This window comes from Euprymna scolopes, chromosome 22 (assembly GCF_053919585.1).
Source record: "Euprymna scolopes isolate OS-2025 chromosome 22, ASM5391958v1, whole genome shotgun sequence".
NCBI classification, from domain to species: Eukaryota; Metazoa; Mollusca; class Cephalopoda; order Sepiida; family Sepiolidae; genus Euprymna; species Euprymna scolopes.
The window spans coordinates 80,238,178-80,264,251 of record NC_136503.1 but is presented as its reverse complement, the minus strand read 5'-3'; the positions used below and the strand labels follow the sequence as shown (position 1 = coordinate 80,264,251).

The 26,074-nt window shown below is 34.9% G+C and overlaps 1 protein-coding gene across 1 annotated transcript in view; it reads left to right on the top strand.

The window, feature by feature from the left end:
* The window catches only part of LOC145243497 (tetratricopeptide repeat protein 38-like), a 79,024-nt gene that overhangs the window by 32,977 nt on the left and 19,973 nt on the right, over positions 1-26,074 (top strand). Inside the window, exons 5-8 of the mRNA XM_080106454.1 lie at positions 2,237-2,410; positions 6,941-7,016; positions 13,975-14,094; positions 24,340-24,399. Coding sequence (XP_079962580.1) covers positions 2,237-2,410; positions 6,941-7,016; positions 13,975-14,094; positions 24,340-24,399 — 430 coding nt within the window. The remainder of the gene's footprint in view (positions 1-2,236; positions 2,411-6,940; positions 7,017-13,974; positions 14,095-24,339; positions 24,400-26,074) is intronic.

The following is a 26,074-nucleotide window of genomic DNA, read 5'->3' as shown; positions in this document are numbered from 1 at the left end:
GCCAATTTTTCGATATTTGTCATCTGAAGGGTCAAGCTTCAAAATGATACCGATCTCGTGAAAATTCATCGCCTCTGTCGAAAATTTTTGTGAGACATACAAACATATACATACATATATTCATACGTACATTTAAACAGACAAATGTGATTTATATTATAGATGTTTAATTCTTTTATATAGTGGGATTTTGTTCTATATCTCCGCATTAGATAACCTGATCAAAAAGTGAGGAAAAAAAAACATTGAACGTTTTCAAAAGCTAGATATAAAGTTGAATTAGGTCAAAATGAATTATTTTTTCTTTTACAAGTGTGTCACAACTTTTGTTTCTCCATGTTTCGACCAACTCATCCTCTGGCCTTCTTCAGATGATTAACCATGACAATAGGAATGCCGAATCTTGTAACATCTCCCCAGTAATTACTGCCTTCCATAGTTGTTGTCTTACTATGTTTTGGTCAACTAATCCTCTGGCCTGCTTGGGTTGGATTGAAACTGCTATCTATATGGTCTTATAGATCCAATTTTGTGTTCTTATCTGGTATATCATTGTCGGGTCTGGAACTTGTTGGGTCCAAAAATAAACAAATAAAATAAATAAATAATACCATTATTAATATCCCCCTTCATTTTTCTAACGATGTGCTTTTTTTTTTTTTTTTTTAACCAGCTGGGAGACTCAAAGTTGCCCGGGAATAAATTGTTTCACCCTCCCATATTTTATTGTCATCGAAATCAGTAAAATCGTCCATGTTTCAATTCTCCTCACAGTTACTTGGTCCACAATACATTGTAGTTTACATTGCACTGTAGAGAACTTACTATTTTATAAAATTATTTCTATATAATGAATTAAAGTTTAAAGTGCAAATATCAAGTATTATGGGTCAGTTATGCTCTAAACAGAAACATTCATTTTGAACATGCCCCTGTCATATCCAAGAGCCTACTATTGATTTTATATGCCGGACCTTTCTGCTTGTGCAATAATAAAACTTCACAAATGCACTTGTGATGTTAGGCTGTATAAGGTGTTAACTTTGGTCAAAATCACCTGTTCCTTCTTTCATCAGATATTTTTGATTATCAATACTTATCGAGGATATTCTGGTACCAAAATCTATCTAAAAACAATGCCAGGCATATAAAATATATTTGTGTGACATTTAAAAGAAAATGGGCCTAGCAATTTAGGAGTCCATATGGAACGAAATCACAAACACATTCACAAGCAAAGTTTCTTTTCTATAATAGTACCTATTTACAATACCTCCCTACGGGACAGAGTTAGACACCAGGGTCGTTTTTTAACGTGGAGAAAAGGTACAAAAATAAAAAATTTTCTCAGTCATGAAGGACTGATCCTCCACCGAAAGAGAACAAGAAATGGAAGTGCAGCATTGATCTTGACCAAAAGGCCAACACGTCACATTTACGCTCATCAAATAAATACCATCTGAAGAACAAATGGTATTTATTTGCTCCTCCACCGAGCAAATTAGGCACAAGGCCGATTTTTAATGTGAGGAGTGAGGGGAAATGGGGACCAACTCCCCGGGGAATAGGGGAGCTGGTTAGTGACAATTGGTATGAAGGGTTGCCCCTACATTGACCAAGGTCTTATATGTGGGGGGAAACCCCACATATGGTCTTTGCTTGCAGTTGATTTATTTGCTTCCCCACTGAGCAAATTAGGCAGAAGGCTGTTTTTTTAATGTGGAGATAGGGGGAGGGGGGAGGGAAAGGGGGGGACCAGCTCCCGAGAGGTGGGAAATGGGAGCTGGATTAGAAACTGTTGGTATGAAGGGTTGCCCCTTCAGTGACCAAGGTCAGATATGTGGGGTTACCCCCACATATGGTCTTTGCTAGTCATAGCTAGTCTTTGCTTGCAGCATCTGTCGGAATAGATACTACACTTTGATCTTGACCTATGATGATTTTTGTATGTGTGTTCATGAGAAGACTCATATTGACAAAAGTCTTATCACTGCCATACCCAAGTGATCTCCATGCCTGAGATATCCAATGATATTACTCAAATGAGAATTTAATCTTTTCCTTATTTTAACTGAAGTCACCATTTAAGCGAATTCACACGAAAAATAAAAGCAAAACTACAAATGTCCGAATAGAGGAGAATGAAGGAGATAATAAAGGAGTGAAGAACTATTACAATATTACACAATTATTGAAATATTCTTATGTTTGATTATATTTTGCATTTTTGTTTCAGCAATATGAAAAAGGCTTCACTTGTGTGGGAAGACATATTAACTGAAAAGCCAACAGATGTTCTTGCACTGAAATTTGCGCATGACACCTATTTTTATTTGGGATGCTTGCCAGATATGCGAGACTCTGTAGCCCGTGTACTGCCTCAGTGGAAGAAAAGCATGCCTTTGTACAGGTAACTATTTTTCAATAAATAAATACCTGGTCAGAGATCAGTTAATTTGAATGTCAATTTCTAAAAACCGTCCAACACATGCCAACATGTAAAACAGACCCGGAACTGGATATGATGCTGAGTCACACCGATTGTATTAAATCTAGACAGTATAGGATTATCAGGTTAACTCAAATCATAGGGAATGCAGCTAGTGTACTAAATGTTTTGGTATTGATTCTAGCTGATGGCACCCAAGTCATTTTTTTCTTTTTTTTTTTCTTTTAAAATCCGTACTATATATTAGGTACAATATAATATTCAACAGAAAATTAGCTCTGCATAAATTAAAACATATTTAAGTGTATTTTAGTTTGTTAGATAATGTTTATAATAGGACCGTGCAAAGGTCTTTCTCTCTTGTAGTGACCTATATTCTATTATAATTTTAATATTTTTAATACTTTTTAATATAAAATTTAAAATATATTAATTGTATATAAGAAATTTTTCAGTAGACGTTATATAACAAACTTTTCAGAAAAAATCTTTTGTACAGTATGCTTGTGAATTTTACCTTATTGCGTTTTATGTATTACTAGCGGGGTTGGGTACCCGGCATTGCCCGGGTGTTTGGAGGTGTGTGTGGTTTTGGGTAAATCAATTTGGGGGGGGAGGGGGTTTAAAATAAAAAAAAAGTTTTGGTAGGTGAGTATGAGGATCAAACCCGAACCCTTGAGGCAAAGTTAGAAATTAAAGTGTAAAAAAAAATTGTGCGATGTTAATCATTGGGCCACCGCGACATACTAATGGAAACACATTTGAATTTATTTATTTAAATATTAAAAACAGAATTGACACGTGGCCGCAATAAAAGTTAACTCTACTGCTTCTATTTGACCTCATTAATGAGGGCAAATAGAGGGAGCAAACTTTTGCTGCGAAGCAGCTTTTGGGTTTGTTTACCCAACTTTGACTGGTTTTTTCCCCAAGATGGGGGGGGACCAGCTCCCGATTGTCCAGATTGAATAGCAATTGTCTGATATATGGAGTTTGGCTCGACATTGATCAAAGCTGATTGCTTCTGGACGTTTCCCGGCGCGATGCCGAGAACAGTGTTAGCTTTGAATTTGTTTCGCTTTTTATATATATATATGAGAAGCTAAAATAGCAATAATTTTGTAAGTCGCTGTAAGTAAATCTAGACGCTACGCACTTTCCCAAATCATAGATATTATTATCTAGGGGGTATATAAACAGTTATAAGCGATCCTACCCCCCCCCCCCCGTGAGCGTCAGCGAAAAAAGCCTTTGCGAGACATACACGAAATGGTCACACACATTTTACCTTTTATATCTATAGATTCCATATGGAAGTGACACTCAATATGGTTTCCGTTCTGCTAGATCTACAGCAGATGTGCTTAGAGTTATATCTCATAGGATTAGCAAATCTCTTGACGGAGGCAACCTTTCTAGGGCAATTGCTCTTGACATATCTAAGGCCTTTGATAGGGTATGGCATAAAGGTTTACTTCATAAGATCTCTAGCTATGGTATAGCTGGAAATGTCTTCTCAATTATTAAATCATTTTTTTCTGATAGGTTCATAAGAATAGTAGTTGAGGGGCAAAAATCAGAAGCTCACAGTATTAATGCCGGTGTCCCTCAGGGGCCATCCTGGGCCCAACTCTTTTCCTGATCTACATTAATGATCTTCCAAATCACATCCTTACATCATTTGTAGACATTTATGCTGACGACACTACCATTTATGGTAGCACATCTAAGACAGTAAACAACCAAGTTCTCTCCAATTCTCTCTTCTCTGATCTTGAGCACGTAGTACAATGGGGAAATGAGTGGCTGGTTACTTTTAATGCATCTAAAACCAAGCTTCTCTCTTTACATCATCAACATTCTGATCCACATCTGGCATCAATTGAAATGAATGGCTCTCGTCTTCAGGAGGCCTCAAGTTTTGACAAGCTTCTTGGCTTGACCTGATCTTAAATGGAACACGTCCATCAAATCTGTTGCCAAGGCCGCTGGAAAAATGGTGGGATCTTTCTATCGATCTGGTAGATATCTCACTGCTGATGCTATTCTCTATCTATATAAGAGCCAGGTACGTCCAAGGATGGAATACTGTTGCCACATCTGGGCAGGAGCTGCTAGAAAGGACTTGGCCTGCTTTGATAGAGTTCAAAATAGACTTCGTAGCCTCGTAGGAGATGTCCTTTTCTCTTCCTTGCAACCTCTATCTCACAGAAGAGATGTTGCGAGTTTGTCTCTGATGTATCGTTATTTTCATGGAAAGTGTTCAACTGAGCTTCAGTCTATGGTCCCCCCTCGCCAAACTTTCACAAGAAACACTCGTCTAGCTGTAAACACTATCAATAATTCCCCCCACTCTTTATCTGTGCCTAAACCTAAACGTAGATTCCATGAACAAAGCTTCTTTCTTAGAACTGCACGCCTGTGGAATTGTCTTCCGTTTTCCTGCTTTCCGGCTGACTACAATATGGTTGTCTTCAAGTCTAACGTAAATAAGTTCTTGATGAGCCGTTCCATATAAGTTATCAAATTTACCAAATTTTCATTACTAATGATTACTATATTGTCCAATTTCTACTGTACACTCTTTAACCCTTATCCTTGAGTGGCCTCTTGGCCTTGATAATGTGGTGATGCCTATGTAAAAAAAAAAAAAAAAAATATAAGAGCCAGGTACGTCCAAGGATGGAATGCTGTTGCCACATCTGGGCAGGAGCTGCTAGAAAGGACTTGTCCTGCCTTGATAGAGTTCAAAATAGACTTCGTAGCCTTGTAGGAGATGTCCTTTTCTCTTCCCTGCAACCTCTATCTCACAGAAGAGATGTTGCGAGTTTGTCTCTGATGTATCATTATTTTCATGGAAAGTGTTCAACTGAGCTTCAGTCTATGGTCCCCCTCGCCAAACTTTCACAAGAAACACTCGTCTAGCTGTAAACACTATCAATAATTCCCCCCCCCACTCTTTATCTGAGCCTAAACCTAAACGTAGATTCCATGAACAAAGCTTCTTTCTTAGAACTGCACACCTGTGGAATTGTCTTCCGTTTTCCTGCTTTCCGGCTGACTACAATATGGTTGTGTTCAAGTCTAATGTAAACAAGTTCTTGATGAGCCGTTCCATATAAGTTATCAAATTTACCAAATTTTCATTACTAATGATTACTATATTGTCCAATTTCTACTGTACACTCTTTAACTCTTATCCTTGAGTGGCCTCTTGGCCTTGATAATGTGGTGATGCCTATGTAAAAAAAAGAAAATTTAAACATTAAAAACGCTTCAATTGGTTCTGGGTTATACCTTTCTTCATTGCCTTAGATCTTACAATTGTGCCTCTTTGTTATTCATTGAACCTAACTGCACCATTTTTAACTTTTTTAATCTTGGCTTATTTTAGGCTTTTCATTCAAGCTTTTTAGTTTTTCAATCTATGTGCTAAATAGCAAAGTTCATGACTTCATATTAATATTATTTTGCTAAAAACATTTCTTCTGATGAAATGAGCCATTTATTGAAAATCTATGGATTAAAGAAAAAACTTTAAATTTGTATATTCCTTGTTGAATAATAAATTTGTCATAAATTTTTCAATTTACTGAATTTGATTCCAAATTTTCATTTATAAGATTGCTCTAGTATTTCCCTTAGATCTGTTTATTAATATAAACATTATTTACATTTAGGATTTAGTTACATGGAAGTCTCCTTAATAAAATAATGTATTACAAGAATATTATAACAGCATCAACAATATTATTATTAGTAATAGTAGTAGTGTACACAATACATATAATATAATACAAAATATTATGCTTCACCAGTGTTTACATTCATTATTTATATATAAAATCATTGAATTACCTCAGTTGTTTAATTTTTTACATATAAATTATTATAAGTTTTGATGACATAAAGAAAAAATACCGACTGTTGACGTTTTATTTATAGAATGAAGAATTCTTTCTGAATTCATTATGGGTGGCAATAATTGTCCGACTTGCTATATGTTTTTTAATATAAGTCTTTCTGATGCTGTTTTTTTTTTTCTTAATTATTTCAATTATATAATTAGGGACTTAGATTTTTGCAAATTGAAAAGAAAAATTTCTGAAGAGATGTTTTTTTTGGGGGTGGGGGGTATTATTTGGACTGCTGTTCTCATCTTGATTATTCTAACAACGTTTTAGCATTTTTCAAACGGATCTTATGAAACTTGAGAATCTGTGCAGAATTTTAATGGAACTCCTTATTTAGGATCATTAAATAAAGGGTTCCGTTCAAAATATGCCTGAAGATTGACAATTACATCAACATGAGAATAACATCGAAAATCAGAACAAAATAATACAAATTATCAATCCTTATCTAAGAAACAACTTTTCTTAAGCATCCAGACAAAACCTTTAATATATTTTCTTCTCGATTTCATTTTTAATTATTATTATTAACTTTTTATTATTAACTTTAATTATTATTATTAACTTTTTATTACAGTTATCTATATGGAATGTTGGCATTTGGACAAGAAGAAACCAATTTATTTACCGAAGCTGAAAAATCTGCTTTAAAGGTAAATACATACTGATTATTTATGTTTCTATCCTCTTTCTCCTCCTTCTTCTAGCTATCCTAAAAATTGGATCATTTTTTTTGTTAAATTTAATGTGCTCAGTAGTGAGAGTGTGGGAGGAAATTGTATAGGAAGACTCCCTTCTCCCAGTTATGAAATTGGTGGGTGGTCGTGGCCCCAGGTTGGGAAAGTTCATCTGGATTTAAGTTTTTTCTTTTTTTTGTGTCATTAGCCACTTACATCTCTGAAATATTCAAATCTTTTGCCAGCTATGTCAGTATTAAATATGGCGTCTATCTTGGGTATCTAATTAAACGTTAAATGCTTTAATAATTAATCTAAGTTTTATTGGTTTTTGTCTTTAATTTTCTGATATTTTTGGACATGGATTTTGGACTTTCCTTTTGATTAGTCACACTTATGGAACACAAAGTATATATAATCCTACATTATTGTTGTCCATATTTTGATGGAACTGTCTGTCATGGTCTGGATTAAAAATAAAAATGAATAAAGACATGATTACTGAGATCTTACTTTTTATTCTTATATATATATATATATATATATATATATATATATATATATATATATACTGTGCATAAATATATCCTCCATTCAGTCATAAGAAACAATGGATATCCCCTGTTAGGGTGGTTGTGAAGCAAGAATTGCATAATCTCAAACCACACCTTTCCTGAATTGGCAGTATTTGATTCCACTGGCAACGAAAAGTTTGTCTCATTTCTTTTGGGAACAATTTATAACTTAATATGTAATCGATCTTATGGCCTTGAGAAGATGCATAAACATTAAAACATTGGTTAACATGTGTAGACTGTTCTAATGTTTTTATATATATATAAATAAATAATGTGTTTTAAACGAGGTGGTGCTTGGTCAACACTGCTGGGGAGCCATGATTTAGTATACTGTTTATTTTTTAAATCCCCAAAACAGTATTTCATGGTAAACAAATGATGATCCCTTTAAGAACATTGGTACTATTGTTTGTTCATGTAAATGAAACTATTCAGCAATACGAGACTAACTGACAAAATAATGTTTCAACAGAAGGACAAAAATATTTTAAAATATTTTTTTTTTATAGTTTTAAATGTTTTAAAGAAACTTCCAAGTCATATACAAGCAAAAGTACCCGACGTTGACTGGGTTCAAAAACAGCCTACAGAAAATGGACTCTAATTTATTAAAGTATGATAGGTTATGAAAAGGAAGGGTTGTAAAGAGATAGCTTTGAATTTGGGGGTATCAAAACCAAAGCAAAATATGATGAAAGTAAAAATAAAATAGTAAACCCCATAATTTATTATACCATACCTGTTCACACTGAAACACTTATCACAATATTCTGTGAATCTATATTAAAAAACCTTGTTAAACTTTGTGACATATTTCCATTCTATGGAGGTCAGGTGCGAACGAACACCCCATGATTTTACTATACCATATTTCTTCAAGCTGAAACATAATTATCAAAGTATACTTACGCAGATAGATATGAAAAATCTTTATTAAAGTTTGTGCCTATTTCCATTCTATGGAGGCCAGGTGTGAATGCAGACCCCACAATTTTATTATACCATCCCTATTTAAGTTAAAACATACTTATCAAAGTATTATTATGTACATCTATATCAAAAATACTTGTAAACGTTTTTTTTTAAATTTTTAAATTTTTTATTTCCATACTTTGTGGACCAGGTGCGAACGCAGACCCCACAATTTTAATGAACCACCGTTCTGCCAGATCAAACATACCCATTCCTGTGTCTCGATATTTAAAAAAATTTTATTGCATTTTCACCCAAACAAGGCACAGTGCCACTTTGGTGTATAGGCTACTACCTGGAACATAATTGCAAGGATACTATGTAGGGAGTTGAGCAGCAAGATATCTGTTTACATTACACTTGAACTTCTGTATGTCACTACAGTCAGGGGAGCAGGAACCCAGAAGGGGATTCCAAAGTCCAGCAATTATGGGGAAGAAACTATTAGAGTTGTATATATGTAGTCTTGGAAGTGTCTTTAAAACTATATATATATATATATATATATACACGGCATAATCATGTTGACACATTGGCTCTCTTCAGATCATGAAATTAAGTAACATTGAGCCGAGTCAGTACTAAAAAGGTTGATCATTTAGGAATTCCAGGTGCTGTATATGCTCTCCGATTATGTTGGCATTTTTTCCAGTCAATCTTGAGCATCTCCTTGCTACTGGACCCAAGCAATGCCACTGGCACTACTTGGGTCAAGAAAGGTGTGGTTGGGGAGTGTACAACCCTTGTCTCACAATTACATGCGCAACTACCCTTACAGGGGTGTCCATTGTCTCTTGAAACTGAACAGGGGTATGGATCGAGATATATATATAATGAAATTCGGGGAATCTTTCTTAATTGGTGTCTAATGACTATGGATGAAATTTAAAACAAATCTGAAATGTTTTAATTTCTAAATGGGAAGTTGTGTCTATATTATGCTCCATAAAACATGTTAAGATATTCCAAAGAAACTAAAATTTGTGAAATATTTATTAATTGATGTCTAATACCTGTTAAGACTTCACAAAAGGCTTCCATCTTCTCTTCGCTTTCTTAGCATAAAACTAAATATAGCCAATGTTATCTACCCTTACACTTTGCAACTATGCCCCAAAATCCATAATAATTGATTGATTTAGGCGTGAGTCCTATACATAAAAAATAAACACATATATAAACATATACACATGCAAATAAACACAAACATAAGAATATATAAATGTATACACATAACAAACTTTATATTTCAACTGATATTTTATGAAACCACTTGACTCTTATTTTCTATGCCTTCATTTATTTTCTTGTTTCTTTACTTTTATTTTTCTTTGACCTTATCTATGACATTTTAATACTCGATTCAGTTTATATGTAAAGCAATATTATGGTTCGCTGAGGGAACAACATGGCTAAATAACATGATTTTAAATGCATATTTTAATGAATGCATAAATTATTAATTTTTATTTCAATATGTATTATGAATAATCTCATGAATAAACCTTAAAAGAAGGCAATAAAGAAACTAATTATCCATTTTGTTTAGTTTAGTTTTATCGTTATTTCCATGGCAGATGCTCGTCTGAACTCCAATCTCTGGTCCCCCCTCGCCAATCTTTCACGAAAAACACCCGTCTAGCTGAATCCACTGTGAAAAATTTCCACTACTCTATATCTGTGCCTAAATCAAAACGTGGATTCCATGAACAAAGCTTCTTTCTTAGAACTGCACGCCTGTGGAACTCTGTTCGTCTGCCTGCTTCCCACCGGACTACAACTTGGATGGCTTCAAGTCCAATGTTAACAAATTCCTAATGAACCGCCCCCTTAAGTAAACACTTCATCAAATATCCACACTAACGTAATGTACTTGCAATAACCCTTATCCCTGAGTGGCTTCCGGGCCTTGATAAGTGGTGATCACTGTAAATAAAAACAAAAAAACGGCAGTTGATGACAGTTTGTGGCTCAGACTAGATTGGGAGATCTATAGGAGGCTAAGATGAGCTGATGTCAATTGATGACAAAGAGGCTTCGACAGATAACTAAGATGTGGGCATTAGTGTTTAGAGGATCTGTGATGGTATCCCGCATATGCCCAAACTACAACTTATATCACCAGAATGTGTTGGAATCTTTTGTTTCTCTTGAGTTTGTTTATTTTTTTCATATTTGTGAACCAGTGTTTGCCCATGTGTAAGAGACGGCAACATGGCCAGAATAAGAATGGAAGATGAAAGAGAAAAGAAGCATGGCACACAGTGTTAGGTCGGCGATTGTCGAGTGGGAGCACATTTTCACAGAAGAACCTGGGCCTCTATTTTGTTATTTGCATCAGTTCAATAACTTTTAACTTTTTTTTTTATTATAAAATAAATATTCAATTTTTAAATCTTAAATTAAGAAAAAAATAAATTAAAAAATATATATATACTAATATTAATATTAGCTTTAAATGAAATGAATTTATTGAACTGGAGTGAATAATCAGTTGTAGTAATAGTTTCATGTTTTTCTTTGTGTTTTTGTTTAACTTTTAAATATTTTTACTAGTATAAACAAAGTTTGAATGTAAAACATGATGAATCTGGTTCTTTAAAAGGAAGAAATTAACGTATAAGAAACATTTTTATTATAGAATTCAACTATAAAAACTTGTTTTAATTGAAAGCATGAAAAATGGAAAGATTATATCCAAACGATTTGGGGATTTTGAATGATGAATTGCAAAACGTTTGCTAGAAGTAACTTGATGATTCTAAAATTGATGTTTATCATGTTTTCTATTCAAATTCTTCAAAAGTTTTTCAAATGTATATAAAATCCTGTAAAGTTCTACAATTGAAAACTCTTGCTTTACCAATGATAGAATATTGCGTAATCAGATCACGTCTGGGTCACCAGCTTATAGGAATCTTGGTATAAGTTAGTCCTCGCGCAAAAGAGCAGGACACAAAATGTTTTAAATAATAATAGAATAACAATAACAAAGACTTTCGCTGGCGAGGACTACTATTGACCGTAACCAATTATATAGTCCTTTTGAAATTTTCATCTCTAATTTTCTCGTTATGTTCTGAATATTTGTTAATGAAACCTATATAAAAAATGTTCCTTATTGAATTTTAAAGATTTTCTATTCTGAAAGAAGTTTAAAAAAATTTAATCTAAAAAAGTTATTTTAAAGTTTTTGCTAAATAAATTCAGATTTTCTCATTATTTAGACCTGTATTACAAAGAGGGAGTTGCAAAAAATGAGTTGTGGTGTGAGGAGAAATACAAACTGAAACAGAATATTCAGACCTGTAATAATACAAAGGGGTGGGTGCAAAAATGAGTTGTGGTGTGAGGAGAAATACAAACTGAAATAGTACAGGCCAATAAGTCTCCTGTGTGTTATGAGTAAGTTGCTGGAATCTGTGTTAAATAGAGAAGTAATCAACCATCTTAGCAAAAATAACCTTAGTGACACACAATATGGTTTCCGTTCTGCTAGATCTACAGCAGATATGCTTACAGTTATATCTCATAGGATAAGTGAATCTCTCGATAGAGGCTACCTTTCTAAGGCAATTGCTCTTGACATATAAAAGGCCTTTGATAGAGTATGGCATAAAGGTTTACTTCACAAGATCTCCAGCTACGGTATAGCTGGAAATGTTTTCTCAATTATTAAATCATTTCTCTCTGATAGGTTCATAAGAGTAGTGGTTGATGGGCAGAAATCAGAAGCTCTTAGTATTAATGCTGGAGTCCCTCAGGGGTCCATCCTGGGCCCAACTCTCTTCCTGATCTATATTAATGATCTTCCAAATCACACATCATTCATAGACATCTATGCTGATGACACTACTATCTATGGTAGCACATCTAAGACTGTAAACAACCAAGTTTTCTCTGATTCTCTCTCCTCTGATCTTGAGCAAGTGGTACAATGGCTTGTTACTTTTAATGCATCTAAAACCAAGCTTCTATATTTACATCATCAACGTTCTGATCCCCATCTGACATCAATTGAAATGAATGGCTCTCGTCTTGGGGAGGCCTCATGTTTTGACAAGCTTCTGGGCTTTAACTTTACTCCTGATCTTAAATGGAACACATACATCAAATCCGTTGCCAAGGCCGCTGGAAAAATGGTGAGATCCTTCTATTGATCCAGTAGATATCTCACTGCTGATGCAATTCTCTATATATATATAAAAGCCAGGTACGTCCAAGGATGGAGTACTGTTGCCACATCTGGGCAGGAGCTGCTAGAAAGAACTTATCCTGCCTTGATAGAGTTCAAAATAGACTTCGTAGCCTTGTGGGGGATGTCCTTTTCTCTTCCTTGCAACCTCTTTCTCACAGAAAAGATGTTGCAAATTTGTCTCTGCTTTATCGTTATTTTCATGGCAGGTGCTCGGCTGAGCTCCATTCTATGGTCCCTCCTTGCCAAACTTTCGCAAGAAACACCCGTCTAGCAGAAAACACTATCACTAGTTTTCCCCACTCTTTATCTGTGCCTAAACCTAAGCGTAGATTCCATGAGCAAAGCTTCTTTCTTAGAACTGCACGCCTATGGAATTGCCTTCCGTTTTTCTGCTTTCCAGCTGACTACAATATGGTTGTCTTCAAGTCTAATGTAAACAAGTTTTTGATGAGCCGTTCCATATAAGTTAACAAATTTACCGAATCTCGATTACTAACGGTTACTATATTGTCCAATTTCTACTGTACACTCTTTAACCCTTATCGACGAGTGGCCTCTTGGCCTTGATAAGTGGTGATGCCTATGTATAAAAAAAAAGAAAAAAAGTTGCGCATGAGCCACCGTGCGTGCTTGTAGCTTCTTTGTGGTTGATCTGATGTTATCTTTTACGATCCTAACCTGAAGACAAGAACGAGAACAAAAGCTGATTATCAGAAAATGAGGAGATACCTCTTGACCTTAATCGTGAAAGTCAGCAGGAAGGGAGTTCCATAAGACTGCAGTTCTTGGAAAGCTTTCTGTCAGTCAACCTCCTAACCCTTTCCCTCCCTATTGGACTCATGAAGGACTTTCTTTTTTTTTTTTTTTTTTTTTTTTTTTTTTAGCTAGCCAGTTTGAAATCTAGAGGATAGGATACTGGTTGTTGGATTTCGTTCAGGCTTGGTTTGTCTTGAACTGATTCGGCTTGTCATTCCCTTTTTATTCTCATGTGTTTTACACTTCACCAATTTCAGGTCAGCATCCAAATTGTTTGCAAACAAAATATGGTTTGTTACTGCTACACAAGTTCAACACGTTTTGTTTTCTACTCTTTTGACCTAAATTTTTTTTTTTTTTTTTTTTTTTTTTAGTCTAAATATGATTATATATACGATAATGAAAAGACAAAACGTTATTAATGTTTCAGGCTTTATCACTAAACAAACGAGATGCTTGGGCCACACATGCTTTTTCTCATGTGAATGAAATGTTAGGCCGACAAAAACAAGGAAGTGACTTTCTGGAAAAAACAGAAACCGACTGGGCTGTAAGTACATCCATTTTTTTTTTTTTACCTTTTCTTTTTATTTTTTATTTTTTTTAAATTTATCAATAATCGTTATATGCACATTTTTGTTTTCATATTAACACTTACTAAAGTACCTTTCTGTATAAATAAATGGGAAAAGCAAGGTGACATTGGTTAAGTGGTTAACAGCATGGATGAACAACTGATTTATACGAAATGAATGGGAAAAGAGTCTTAACTATCATGTTAAAATCTTTAAAACATGAAATACCCTTGACACAAAAGATATGTCTGACCACGCACATCCTAATTGGTTGCATTCTCAATCATTCTGCACTCACGCTGTGCTTTTTATCCACAGAACTTTGATGTTAAAAAAAACCTAATCAGAAACTTGTGTAAATGATTAGTTCAGGTAAAATTATGCTTGATCTTAGTATAGGGCTTTCTTTTCCATTGCATTTCTGAATACAAAGATGAAGACACACAAATAAAATATACTCGCTAACATTTTCCAGAAATAGATAAGGACATTTCTGCTTCCAACTCTACTTTTCATTTTTTTAAATTTCTAAAATAAAACTTTGTCTTTGCTGTTTTCCGCACGGACAAAGACACTACACTGTTACTATAAAACCCATCATATTATCACTAAGTTTCTAATAAAATTTGACTCAAATGATGTTTGATATTGAAGGTTTTTTTTTTTTTAATTGTATGTATGGAAAGATTATGTTCTGCCTTTTTTTTTTTCACAGGAATCACCACTTATCAATGCCCAGAGCAACTCGAGGATAAGGGTTAATGGGTATACATTAGTCAATGTGATTATAGTGTAGTAAACATAAGTAGTGGGAATTTTGTAAGTTGGATTACTTCGGGGGACGGTTCATCAAGAACTTGTTTACGTTGGACTTGAAGACAATCAGATTGTAGTCAGCTGGAAAGCAGGCAGACGGAACAGAGTTCCACAGTCGTGCACTTCTAAGAAAGAAGCTTTGTTCATGGAATCTACATTTAGTTTTAGGCACAGATAAAGAGTGTGGGAAATTATTGATAGTGTTTTTCATGAAAGTTTGGCAAGGGGGGAACATAGATTGAAACTCAGCTGAGCACTTGCCATGTGAGGTAATCATTGTAAATTCCATAGAGAAACTGTAAGTCTCTTGTATTTGTATCCACAAAATGACTGTTCTAATGATCTTAAAAAGAAAGACTAATTTTCTCAAATCAGTCCAACGAAAGATGTTCTTGCTAGTTTGTATTATTTCGATTATTCAGACTATTATTCTCATCCTGAGTGTTATTCTTACAATGTTTTGGCCAATGTAAACTCCAACTTTCTTTAGGTGTATCTTGTCAGACTCTGGGAATCTTTCTGTCAAACTCCGAAATCTGCACGTAATTTCAAATAGAACCCTTTATGTAATCTACGGGAGGTAGCATGCTTTCCTTCCATCAGTTATGACTAGGGCTATGACAACAGCATATTTTTTCCTTGTCTTGATTCTCAGGTATTTATCCATTGATGTCATATGTTTATGTGTAGTGATGTGGTTCCCTGTTGATTAATTGTCTGTATCGGATATATACACGAGAGTCAAAACAATGAAAAGATCATGCTGTTGTCATAGCCCTAGTTATGATCAGGTACAAGTTTTATGTAATTTGCAATTGTACACTTATTACCGTCCACAATAAGAATTGAACCAGAAGAGTGTAACTTACAACTAAATTTTACTCAGTACTTTAACCGTTATGTCATAGAATCTTGCAGATAATTCCAGTATGAATTTTGGGAGGATTAAATATATTTATGTTTTGAAATGTATAATATTACTATAGATAAATATTTATTACGACACAATATATATGTTTTCTCTTCTTAATTATGACTTTATCTATTATGTATGGTACTGTGCATATAACACCATATTAATTTCTTTGTTTGTACTGCCACTTCTCTCCCCTAATATAATATAATATAATAGAATATAGTCAGAAAAAGTTGAAGTGTTGGAAAACTTTCTAAATTAGTGTCTTTTACATATGGTTAAAATTTAATTAAAATTACATATATGAATATCAAGTTTTTAGGGGTTCCGTCCTTATGTGTCACTTAAAGGTGAGGGCATGTAAATATTAGGTACATAAAGGTGAGGACATACAGATATTTAGTACATAGAGGTGAGGGCATGCAGATATTCAGTACATAGAGGTGAGGGCATACAGATATTTAGTACATAGAGGTGAGGGCATGCAGATATTTAGTACATAGAGGTGAGGGCATGCAGATATTTAGTACATAGAGGTGAGGGCATGCAGATATTTAGTACATAGAGGTAAGGGCATACAGATATTTAGTACATAGAGGTGAGGGCATGCAGATATTCAGTACATAGAGGTGAGGGCATGCAGATATTCAGTACATAGAGGTGAGGGCATGCAGATATTCAGTACATAGAGGTGAGGGCATGCAGATATTTAGTACATAGAGGTGAGGGCATGAAGATATTCAGTACATAGAGGTGAGGGCATGCAGATATTCAGTACATAGAGGTGAAGGCATACAGATATTCAGTACATAGAGGTGAGGGCATACAGATATTCAGTACATAGAGGTGAGGGCATATAGATATTCAGTACATAGAGGTGAGGGCATATAGATATTTAGTACATAGAGGTGAGGGCATGCAGATATTCAGTACATAGAGGTGAGGGCATGCAGATATTTAGTACATAGAGGTGAGGGCATGCAGATATTCAGTACATAGAGGTGAGGGCATGCAGATATTCAGTACATAGAGGTGAGGGCATGCAGATATTCAGTACATAGAGGTGAGGGCATGCAGATATTCAGTACATAGAGGTGAAGGCATACAGATATTCAGTACATAGAGGTGAAGGCATACAGATATTCAGTACATAGAGGTGAAGGCATACAGATATTCAGTACATAGAGGTGAAGGCATACAGATATTCAGTACATAGAGGTGAGGGCATGCAGATATTCAGTACATAGAGGTGAAGGCATACAGATATTCAGTACATAGAGGTGAGGGCATGCAGATATTCAGTACATAGAGGTGAAGGCATACAGATATTCAGTACATAGAGGTGAAGGCATACAGATATTCAGTACATAGAGGTGAAGGCATACAGATATTCAGTACATAGAGGTGAAGGCATACAGATATTCAGTACATAGAGGTGAGGGCATGCAGATATTCAGTACATAGAGGTGAAGGCATACAGATATTCAGTACATAGAGGTGAGGGCATACAGATATTCAGTACATAGAGGTGAAGGCATACAGATATTCAGTACATAGAGGTGAAGGCATACAGATATTCAGTACATAGAGGTGAGGGCATGCAGATATTTAGTACATAGAGGTGAGGGCATGCAGATATTTAGTACATAGAGGTGAGGGCATGCAGATATTCAGTACATAGAGGTGAGCACATGCAGATATTTAGTACATAGAGGTGAGGGCATGCAGATATTTAGTACATAGAGGTGAGGGCATGCAGATATTTAGTACATAGAGGTGAGGGCATGCAGATATTTAGTACATAGAGGTGAGGGCATGCAGATATTTAATACATAGAGGTGAGGGCATGCAGATATTCAGTACATAGAGGTGAAGGCATACAGATATTCAGTACATAGAGGTGAGGGCATGCAGATATTCAGTACATAGAGGTGAAGGCATACAGATATTCAGTACATAGAGGTGAGGGCATACAGATATTCAGTACATAGAGGTGAGGGCATATAGATATTCAGTACATAGAGGTGAGGGCATACAGATATTCAGTACATAGAGGTGAAGGCATGCAGATATTCAGTACATAGAGGTGAGGGCATGCAGATATTTAGTACATAGAGGTGAGGGCATGCAGATATTTAGTACATAGAGGTGAGGGCATGCAGATATTTAATACATAGAGGTGAGGGCATGCAGATATTCAGTACATAGAGGTGAGGGCATGCAGATATTCAGTACATAGAGGTGAGGGCATGCAGATATTTAGTACATAGAGGTGAGGGCATATAGATATTCAGTACATAGAGGTGAGGGCATATAGATATTCTGTACATAGAGGTGAGGGCATACAGATATTCTGTACATAGAGGTGAGGGCATACAGATATTCAGTACATAGAGGTGAGGGCATACAGATATTCAGTACATAGAGGTGAGGGCATACAGATATTCAGTACATAGAGGTGAGGGCATACAGATATTCAGTACATAGAAGTGAGGGCATACAGATATTCTGTACATAGAGGTGAGGGCATACAGATATTCAGTACATAGAGGTGAGGGCATACGGATATTCAGTACATAGAGGTGAGGGCATACAGATATTCAGTACATAGAGGTGAGGGCATACAGATATTCAGTACATAGAGGTGAGGGCATACAGATATTCTGTACATAGAGGTGAGGGCATACAGATATTCAGTACATAGAGGTGAGGGCATACAGATATTCAGTACATAGAGGTGAGGGCATACAGATATTCAGTACATAGCGGTGAGGGCATACAGATATTCAGTACATAGAGGTGAGGGCATACAGATATTCAGTACATAGAGGTGAGGGCATACAGATATTCAGTACATAGAGGTGAGGGCATACAGATATTCAGTACATAGAGGTGAGGGCATACAGATATTCTGTACATAGAGGTGAGGGCATACAGATATTCAGTACATAGAGGTGAGGGCATACAGATATTCAGTACATAGAGGTGAGGGCATACAGATATTCAGTACATAGAGGTGAGGGCATACAGATATTCAGTACATAGAGGTGAGGGCATACAGATATTCAGTACATAGAGGTGAGGGCATACAGATATTCAGTACATAGAGGTGAGGGCATACAGATATTCAGTACATAGAGGTGAGGGCATACAGATATTCAGTACATAGAGGTGAGGGCATACAGATATTCAGTACATAGAGGTGAGGGCATACAGATATTCTGTACATAGAGGTGAGGGCATACAGATATTCAGTACATAGAGGTGAGGGCATACAGATATTCAGTACATAGAGGTGAGGGCATACAGATATTCAGTACATAGAGGTGAGGGCATACAGATATTCAGTACATAGAGGTGAGGGCATACAGATATTCAGTACATAGAGGTGAGGGCATACAGATATTCAGTACATAGAGGTGAGGGCATACAGATATTCAGTACATAGAGGTGAAGGCATACAGATATTCTGTACATAGAGGTGAGGGCATACAGATATTCAGTACATAGAGGTGAGGGCATACAGATATTCAGTACATAGAGGTGAGGGCATACAGATATTCAGTACATAGAGGTGAGGGCATACAGATATTCAGTACATAGAGGTGAGGGCATACAGATATTCAGTACATAGAGGTGAGGGCATACAGATATTCAGTACATAGAGGTGAGGGCATGCAGATATTCAGTACATAGAGGTGAGGGCATGCAGATATTCAGTACATAGAGGTGAGGGCATTCAGATATTCAGTACATAGAGGTGAGGGCATACAGATATTCAGTACATAGAGGTGAGGGCATATAGATATTCAGTACATAGAGGTGAGGGCATATAGATATTCTGTACATAGAGGTGAGGGCATATAGATATTCTGTACATAGAGGTGAGGGCATACAGATATTCTGTACATAGAGGTGAGGGCATACAGATATTCAGTACATAGAGGTGAGGGCATACAGATATTCAGTACATAGAGGTGAGAGCATACAGATATTCGTTACATAGAGGTGAGAGCATACAGATATTCGTTACATAGAGGTGAGGGCATACAGATATTCTGTACATAGAGGTGAGGGCATACAGATATTCTGTACATAGAGGCGAGGGCATATAGATATTCTGTACATAGAGGCGAGGGTATACAGATATTCAGTACATAGAGGTGAGGGCATATAGATATTCAACACCTGGAGAGTAATGTTGATATTTCGGTCTACTTTCATTGTATTTTCCAGAAAATTTCATATGCATGATTTAAATTTCATTAAAACAGCATATTTGAAGTTTAAAGTGGAGTATGCGTTTATAGCCAATTAGGAGTAACTCATAGATTCTGGATCACTTCTATTGTTTTTTCCTAGTAAATTTTACTTAATACACTTTTAGTTTTTATGTAGATTATTTAATTCTCTTTTTATAGGGAGCAAACAAACATCACATACACACAGACATTGAGTTTTATATATATATATATTGGGAGGTCACCCAGCATGCAGATTTTGTATTTATTATCATAGAGCTCATTCTCTATTTATTATTACATTGTACGCAATATATAGCAATGATTTCAAAAGTAAAATAAGATATGACTTGAGTGTTATCAGCTAGAATTGAAATCAAAACACTTAACCTTAGTCATTACCAGTTAAGCTATCGTCAGATAGATAAGAAATAGTTAAAAATAAACTAGCTTTATCATATAAATGTATATATGCATGTTTTTACAGGATTTTATATATATATAAAATAACAGTCCATAAAAATTCAGTCCTTTGACTTGTAGGGGACTAGGATATATAAATACCCCAATCCCGTTACAAAAGAATAATGAAACGAATGGGAATTGAAGGAAACAAAGACTCAATTAATGGATAAGATAAACGTCGTTTATTTGCTGTTGAAAGAAATGAACGTTTTAGTTATAACATGTCCGCGGGTATGTAACCAATGTCCGTTGCAGAACTGGTGTTGTAGCAAGAAAAGGAAATGTGTTTTCATCTCAAGTTTGGGTCACTATTGTTTGTTCGTGCGTGGGAATTGAAGTGAGTGTTGTAGTGGAAATGAGAATCCAGCGTGTAGGCAAGGAAGAGGATATTAGAGTTGTCATCAGTTAGTAGTCAGCTACGCGAAGGTGTTCTTAGTGACCAGTAGTAGATGGAGAGAGAAAGAGGGAGAATGTATACATACAGTCATTAGCTTGTGCTCCATACATAGTAGGAAGTGGGCGTGAGGTGCGCGTGCGTGCGCGCGCGCCGAAACGGCGGCGGCTTGTTCGCCCAACCTCTCTAGTTGAGAGTTGGTCCTAAAAAGAGCATTAGAAACAACTTGTCTCCATGTTTTATACTCGCTTCTGGAGTGTCTTTTGCGCATGTGTATTTCCTTAGAAAGCGGAAGTGACGTCGTCCATGTGTGTGTTCGTGTTCGCGTGTGTGAGTACATGTGTATACGTAAGCGTGTGTGTATATATACGTGAATGTGAGTGTATGTACGCGAACGTGAATATGTGTACATGTGTGGACGTGGGCGCGTATGTTTGTGTGCGCGTATGTATATGACAGCTTGAAATATGAATGTGTGTTTTGTGTGAGACTTGAAAAAGGCTCGTACAGTCTTGCCTGCGACCTTGAGTCTCAGAGGAGATGAAGTTTGAAAAAAAATGCAGACAGACAGATATAGTATGTTTTATAAATTATGACTTGAGGTCAGCAGTCTCTAATTACAAAATTTTTTAAAAAGAAAATAATCATAATAAAGTAAATCATTAAAAAAAAATTCCTATTTTTTTTTAAATAAATTATTTAAACTTTGATTTTATTATCATTTTTTTTTTTTTCACTTCAAATGTTTGGAATTACCTCAGTCTGTAATTATGTTTCTGAAAAAGTGAAAAATACATTCATGAAGTACCAAAACATGAAAATAGTTGATATATTTGACTGCTATAGTTTTGCATAATAGCAAAAAAAAAAAAAAAAAAAAAAAAAAAAAAATGGCTGACGGTTGTCATGCATTTAGTAACATTTTAAAATTCAAAATATTAAGTTGATGCGAAAATGTTTGCTGATTTAAAATTTCATTTATAAAATGAAAAACTGTGTTTTTGAAAATCTTTATTCATAACAATAATGACCTTTGCTTTTTATAACTTGATTCCATCTGTCAATGAGCTTATAAATTCCTCGTTTGTAAAATTCTTTAGCTTTCCATGTGAAATATAAATCTAACTCATGTTCAATCTCATTTTGTGCTATTAACCTAAGTCCATCTAAATGGTTTTGTAATCCTTAAAATAAGTGATAATCCGAAGTACCTAAGTCTGGAGAATATGTAGGATGGAGCAAAATTTCCCAACAAAATTCTCCTAGGAGATCTTTGGTCAGTAGTGCTGTGTGAGGATGAGCATTATCATAATGGAAGATGGGTCCCTTTCTGTTGATTAAAGAAGATCGTTTTTGGGTCAATATGGGTGAAAATATTGCAGAAAAATATGCTTTAATAATCTGAAAGAAAAAATTATAAATTAATCATGCCGATTTAAAAATTCATCTTGAAAATTAACAACTGTTTTGAAAAATCTTTATTCATAAAAGTAATGACCTTTGCTCTCTATAACTTGATTTTATCTTCAACGAAATTATCACTGGTACGATCATAAAATTCTTTATATTTTCATGTGAAATATCAATCTAGCTCACGCTCAATCTCTTGAGGTTATCTAAATGGGTTTGTAATCATCGAAATAAGTAATAGTCAGTCGTGCTATGTGAGGACGGACATTATCATGATATTAGAGGCTTTCATTTCTGTTGACTGAAGGATATTTTCGAGTCAATATGAAATGAAAATATTGCAGAAAAATATGAATGATGCTTTAATAATCTGAAAGAAAAAATTATAAATTAATCATGTTTAAGTAATAACAATATGTAAAAAATAAATTAGAATGGTTTAAAATGCCTCTGCTACAAACCAGCAAAAACTTTTGCACTGACCTGATATCAAATGATCAATTATCATTTTTTTTTTTGCCCGAACTTGCTCCATAAGTTATTTGTTACCCGTGTTAAGAAGGTTGTTTTTGATCAGGTTTGTAGGCGTGTCACTATGTTTGTTTGCTTGTGTACAGTCTAGCATCTACATTGCTGGACCAAAGTTGGTTGAATTAAGATAACACTTTGGCCTATTCTCATATTAATAAAAATATTGCTTATGGTCTAACTTGGGACAAATTTAATTTTGATATATCTATGTTAAATGGTAAGGTTATGGAAAGGTGAAAGTCACACTTTTAGTAATAACTTTAGTTCTGTCCACCATAGAGACTTACTACTTGACCCATATTATAGCCAGTGATTTCCTATATCTTATGACATATACCTTTGACTGAAAAGTTTGGTCAAGTTTGAAATTTGGATGGAGTTTCAACTTTCAATTTTCTCAAATTTTCTGATGCTTTTCAATTACAGTAACAACATTACAAAATTTCCATCTGACCAGATTAATTTTTTTTTGTAGTTATTACCTTTTTCATGGAATAATTTTGGAAATACTTCATAGAATAAGGAAAAACAAGAATTTGACCCAATATATGACATCAACATCCGAATCAACAATGCCTGGCATGCATTCTGTTACCTCCAACCCCAGTCTGTGGTCTTGTCTCAAGATCACAATATGCATGAAAGTTCAGATTTATCAGATGTTTGTTTAGACAATCCTGCTTTACAGCTGTGAGATCTAGCCAATGAGAACTGCAGATTTCAAAAGGTTGGTAGTTTTTTTACCTATACTGCCTCCGCCAATTTTGTGGATTCATTAACATCATTTTGTCTCCAATACCCAAATCAGGATACTATGCAGAATCATCCCCTTTAACCAAGCCTTTTAAGGAGGAGACTTTGTTGGTTTGGCCATGTTGTGTGCCACAGCTCTGGAGAGTTTATCCATGAAGCTACAAACTACTCCAAAATTAGTGAAGATGCCCATGAAGCCAACTGAAGATGTGATTACATACCATCAAAGCTGATGTCGAACCTTGCTCTGGTCCACAGGTTTATGGTGTTCATCATGGGTCCTGGGCTACTCATCACTATATTGGATGCTCTGGACACTATGTTCTATAGCTGGTTCAACTGGTCCTGAGTAAATGTCAAGTCAAGTCATCCTTAAGACTGATTTATTTTCTTGCTATAGAAATATACCAAAATTAGGACTTGTAATAGAAATACACCAAAATTCTAAGAGATTTTGATTTTTGGAACCTATCTGAAAAATTGGATAATATAAAAAAAAGATTCTCTTCTTTTCATGCTGGTATGATTGCAAAGTTGCCTTAACAAATCTCCGAATCTGCCGGTGGATGTATATATTTTTAAAGCTTATTTACATATAGATACAGTTGTGTTAAGTTCTACATTCATGTGATAAAATGCCAATTAACTCTATTATATATGTTTTTGTAATCAATTTTATATTTTTTTTTTGTAGTCCTGTGGTATGTTAGCCTGTCATAATTATTGGCATTGGGCAGTTTATCACATTGAAAGAGTAAGTACTATTTTTCCATTATTAGTCTCATATTAATTTACAATATATATATATTTACAATATATTCTATTGAAAATGCCTTTTAGTTAAAAAGTTTTTTTTTTTTTTGTATTTTCAAATTTATGTTAATCAGCGATACATGTTTTATTTACTAATTTTTATCTTTGAAAATCCATGGATTCAACATTTTTTTTATCATTCATTTTTAATGAATTATTAAATATTGTAATTTAGTAAATTTTTATTTTCATCATCAATTTTTCTTGTTATTTCTCTCTCTCTCTTTCTCTCTCTCTCTATAATGTGTATATATATATATATATATATATATATGTATATGTGAAAGTGTCTCTGTGTGTGTCTGTCTGTCTGTGTACATTTCTCTGCGCAATAACTGTGTCAATTTTCAGTCTACAGACTCGAAATTTTATATATAGGGTATTGAGATTTGATAATCCGTTTTCGGCCAGAAATTTGGCTGTTAAGGGGTCAAAGTTCAACGATTTGACCTTTGAGAACTCTACCAAACTCCTCCAACAATTTTGGGTCTAAACACTTGAGCCCCAAACAATAAATGTTAAGGGGTCATAGTAGGGGTCAAAGTTTAAAAAAACATAATAGAATAAAGGGTATTAAGAGATAGGGCAAGCTTTTTAATCAGTTGGGTTGCTACCAATATATAAATGTATGTATGCTTGTATGTCTGCCTGCCTAAAACTTTTGACAAGAGGCGACGGATTTTCACAAGATCAGTATCGTTTTGAAGCTCGCCCCTTCAGACGACAAATACCGAAAAATTGGTTAAAAACATTAATTTCTTCACCCTCAACTGGGTACTTTTCTACAGGGAGGGGTAGCTTTTTTTTGCCGATATTTTCGAAAGTCATCCTCTCCTTTCGATTGTCTAGCCTTAATTTAAACTTCCGGTTTGACAATGGTCGTAACAGCAAAGACGTCACGTTTTTTTCATATTCTTCTCCTCCTTTGCAGTAGAGTTTCAAGCCTACCTTCCTACTACCACTTTTTTTTTTTTTTTTGCTCAAAACACACCTCCAAATACCCAGGCAACGCCGGGCTAAAATGCTAGTATATATATATATATATATATATATATATATATATATATAGATGGAAACTAATAGAGAAGGTGTTAATGATAGAAGGTGGAATGGTACAAGAATCAACATACGAAATAAAAAGAGGAACACAACTGCATTAGGTGATTGGGTCAGGGAACTTCATAGAAACTAAAAAGATTTTGAATTGAAATGGTCAATAGTAGATAAGGGTAGTAAGTTTAGACCTGGGATATCAAAAAGTTGCAACCTGTGTTTACTGGAAGCCTTCTACATAGTGAATTCTAAAGAAGAAATATTAAATAAAAGGCTGGATGCTATACAGGGATGTCTTTGCAGGAATAAATTTTTGCTGTTACATCTTAAATGTAGCTGAAAGAAAAAAAAAACATTCTAGGAAAAATAAAGGTTCTTGAGTGCAAAGCCAAAGCTAATATAGAGTTAAATGAATGATGTAAATCAGATGTAATGAATGATTCAAATCTACCAAGCAAATCTGGAATCTTATATTCTACACTAGAAACACATTTTTAGAGATAAAAACAACGGATTATTAGATAAGAAATTTAGATCTATAAAAAAGGATTAACAAAGATTAG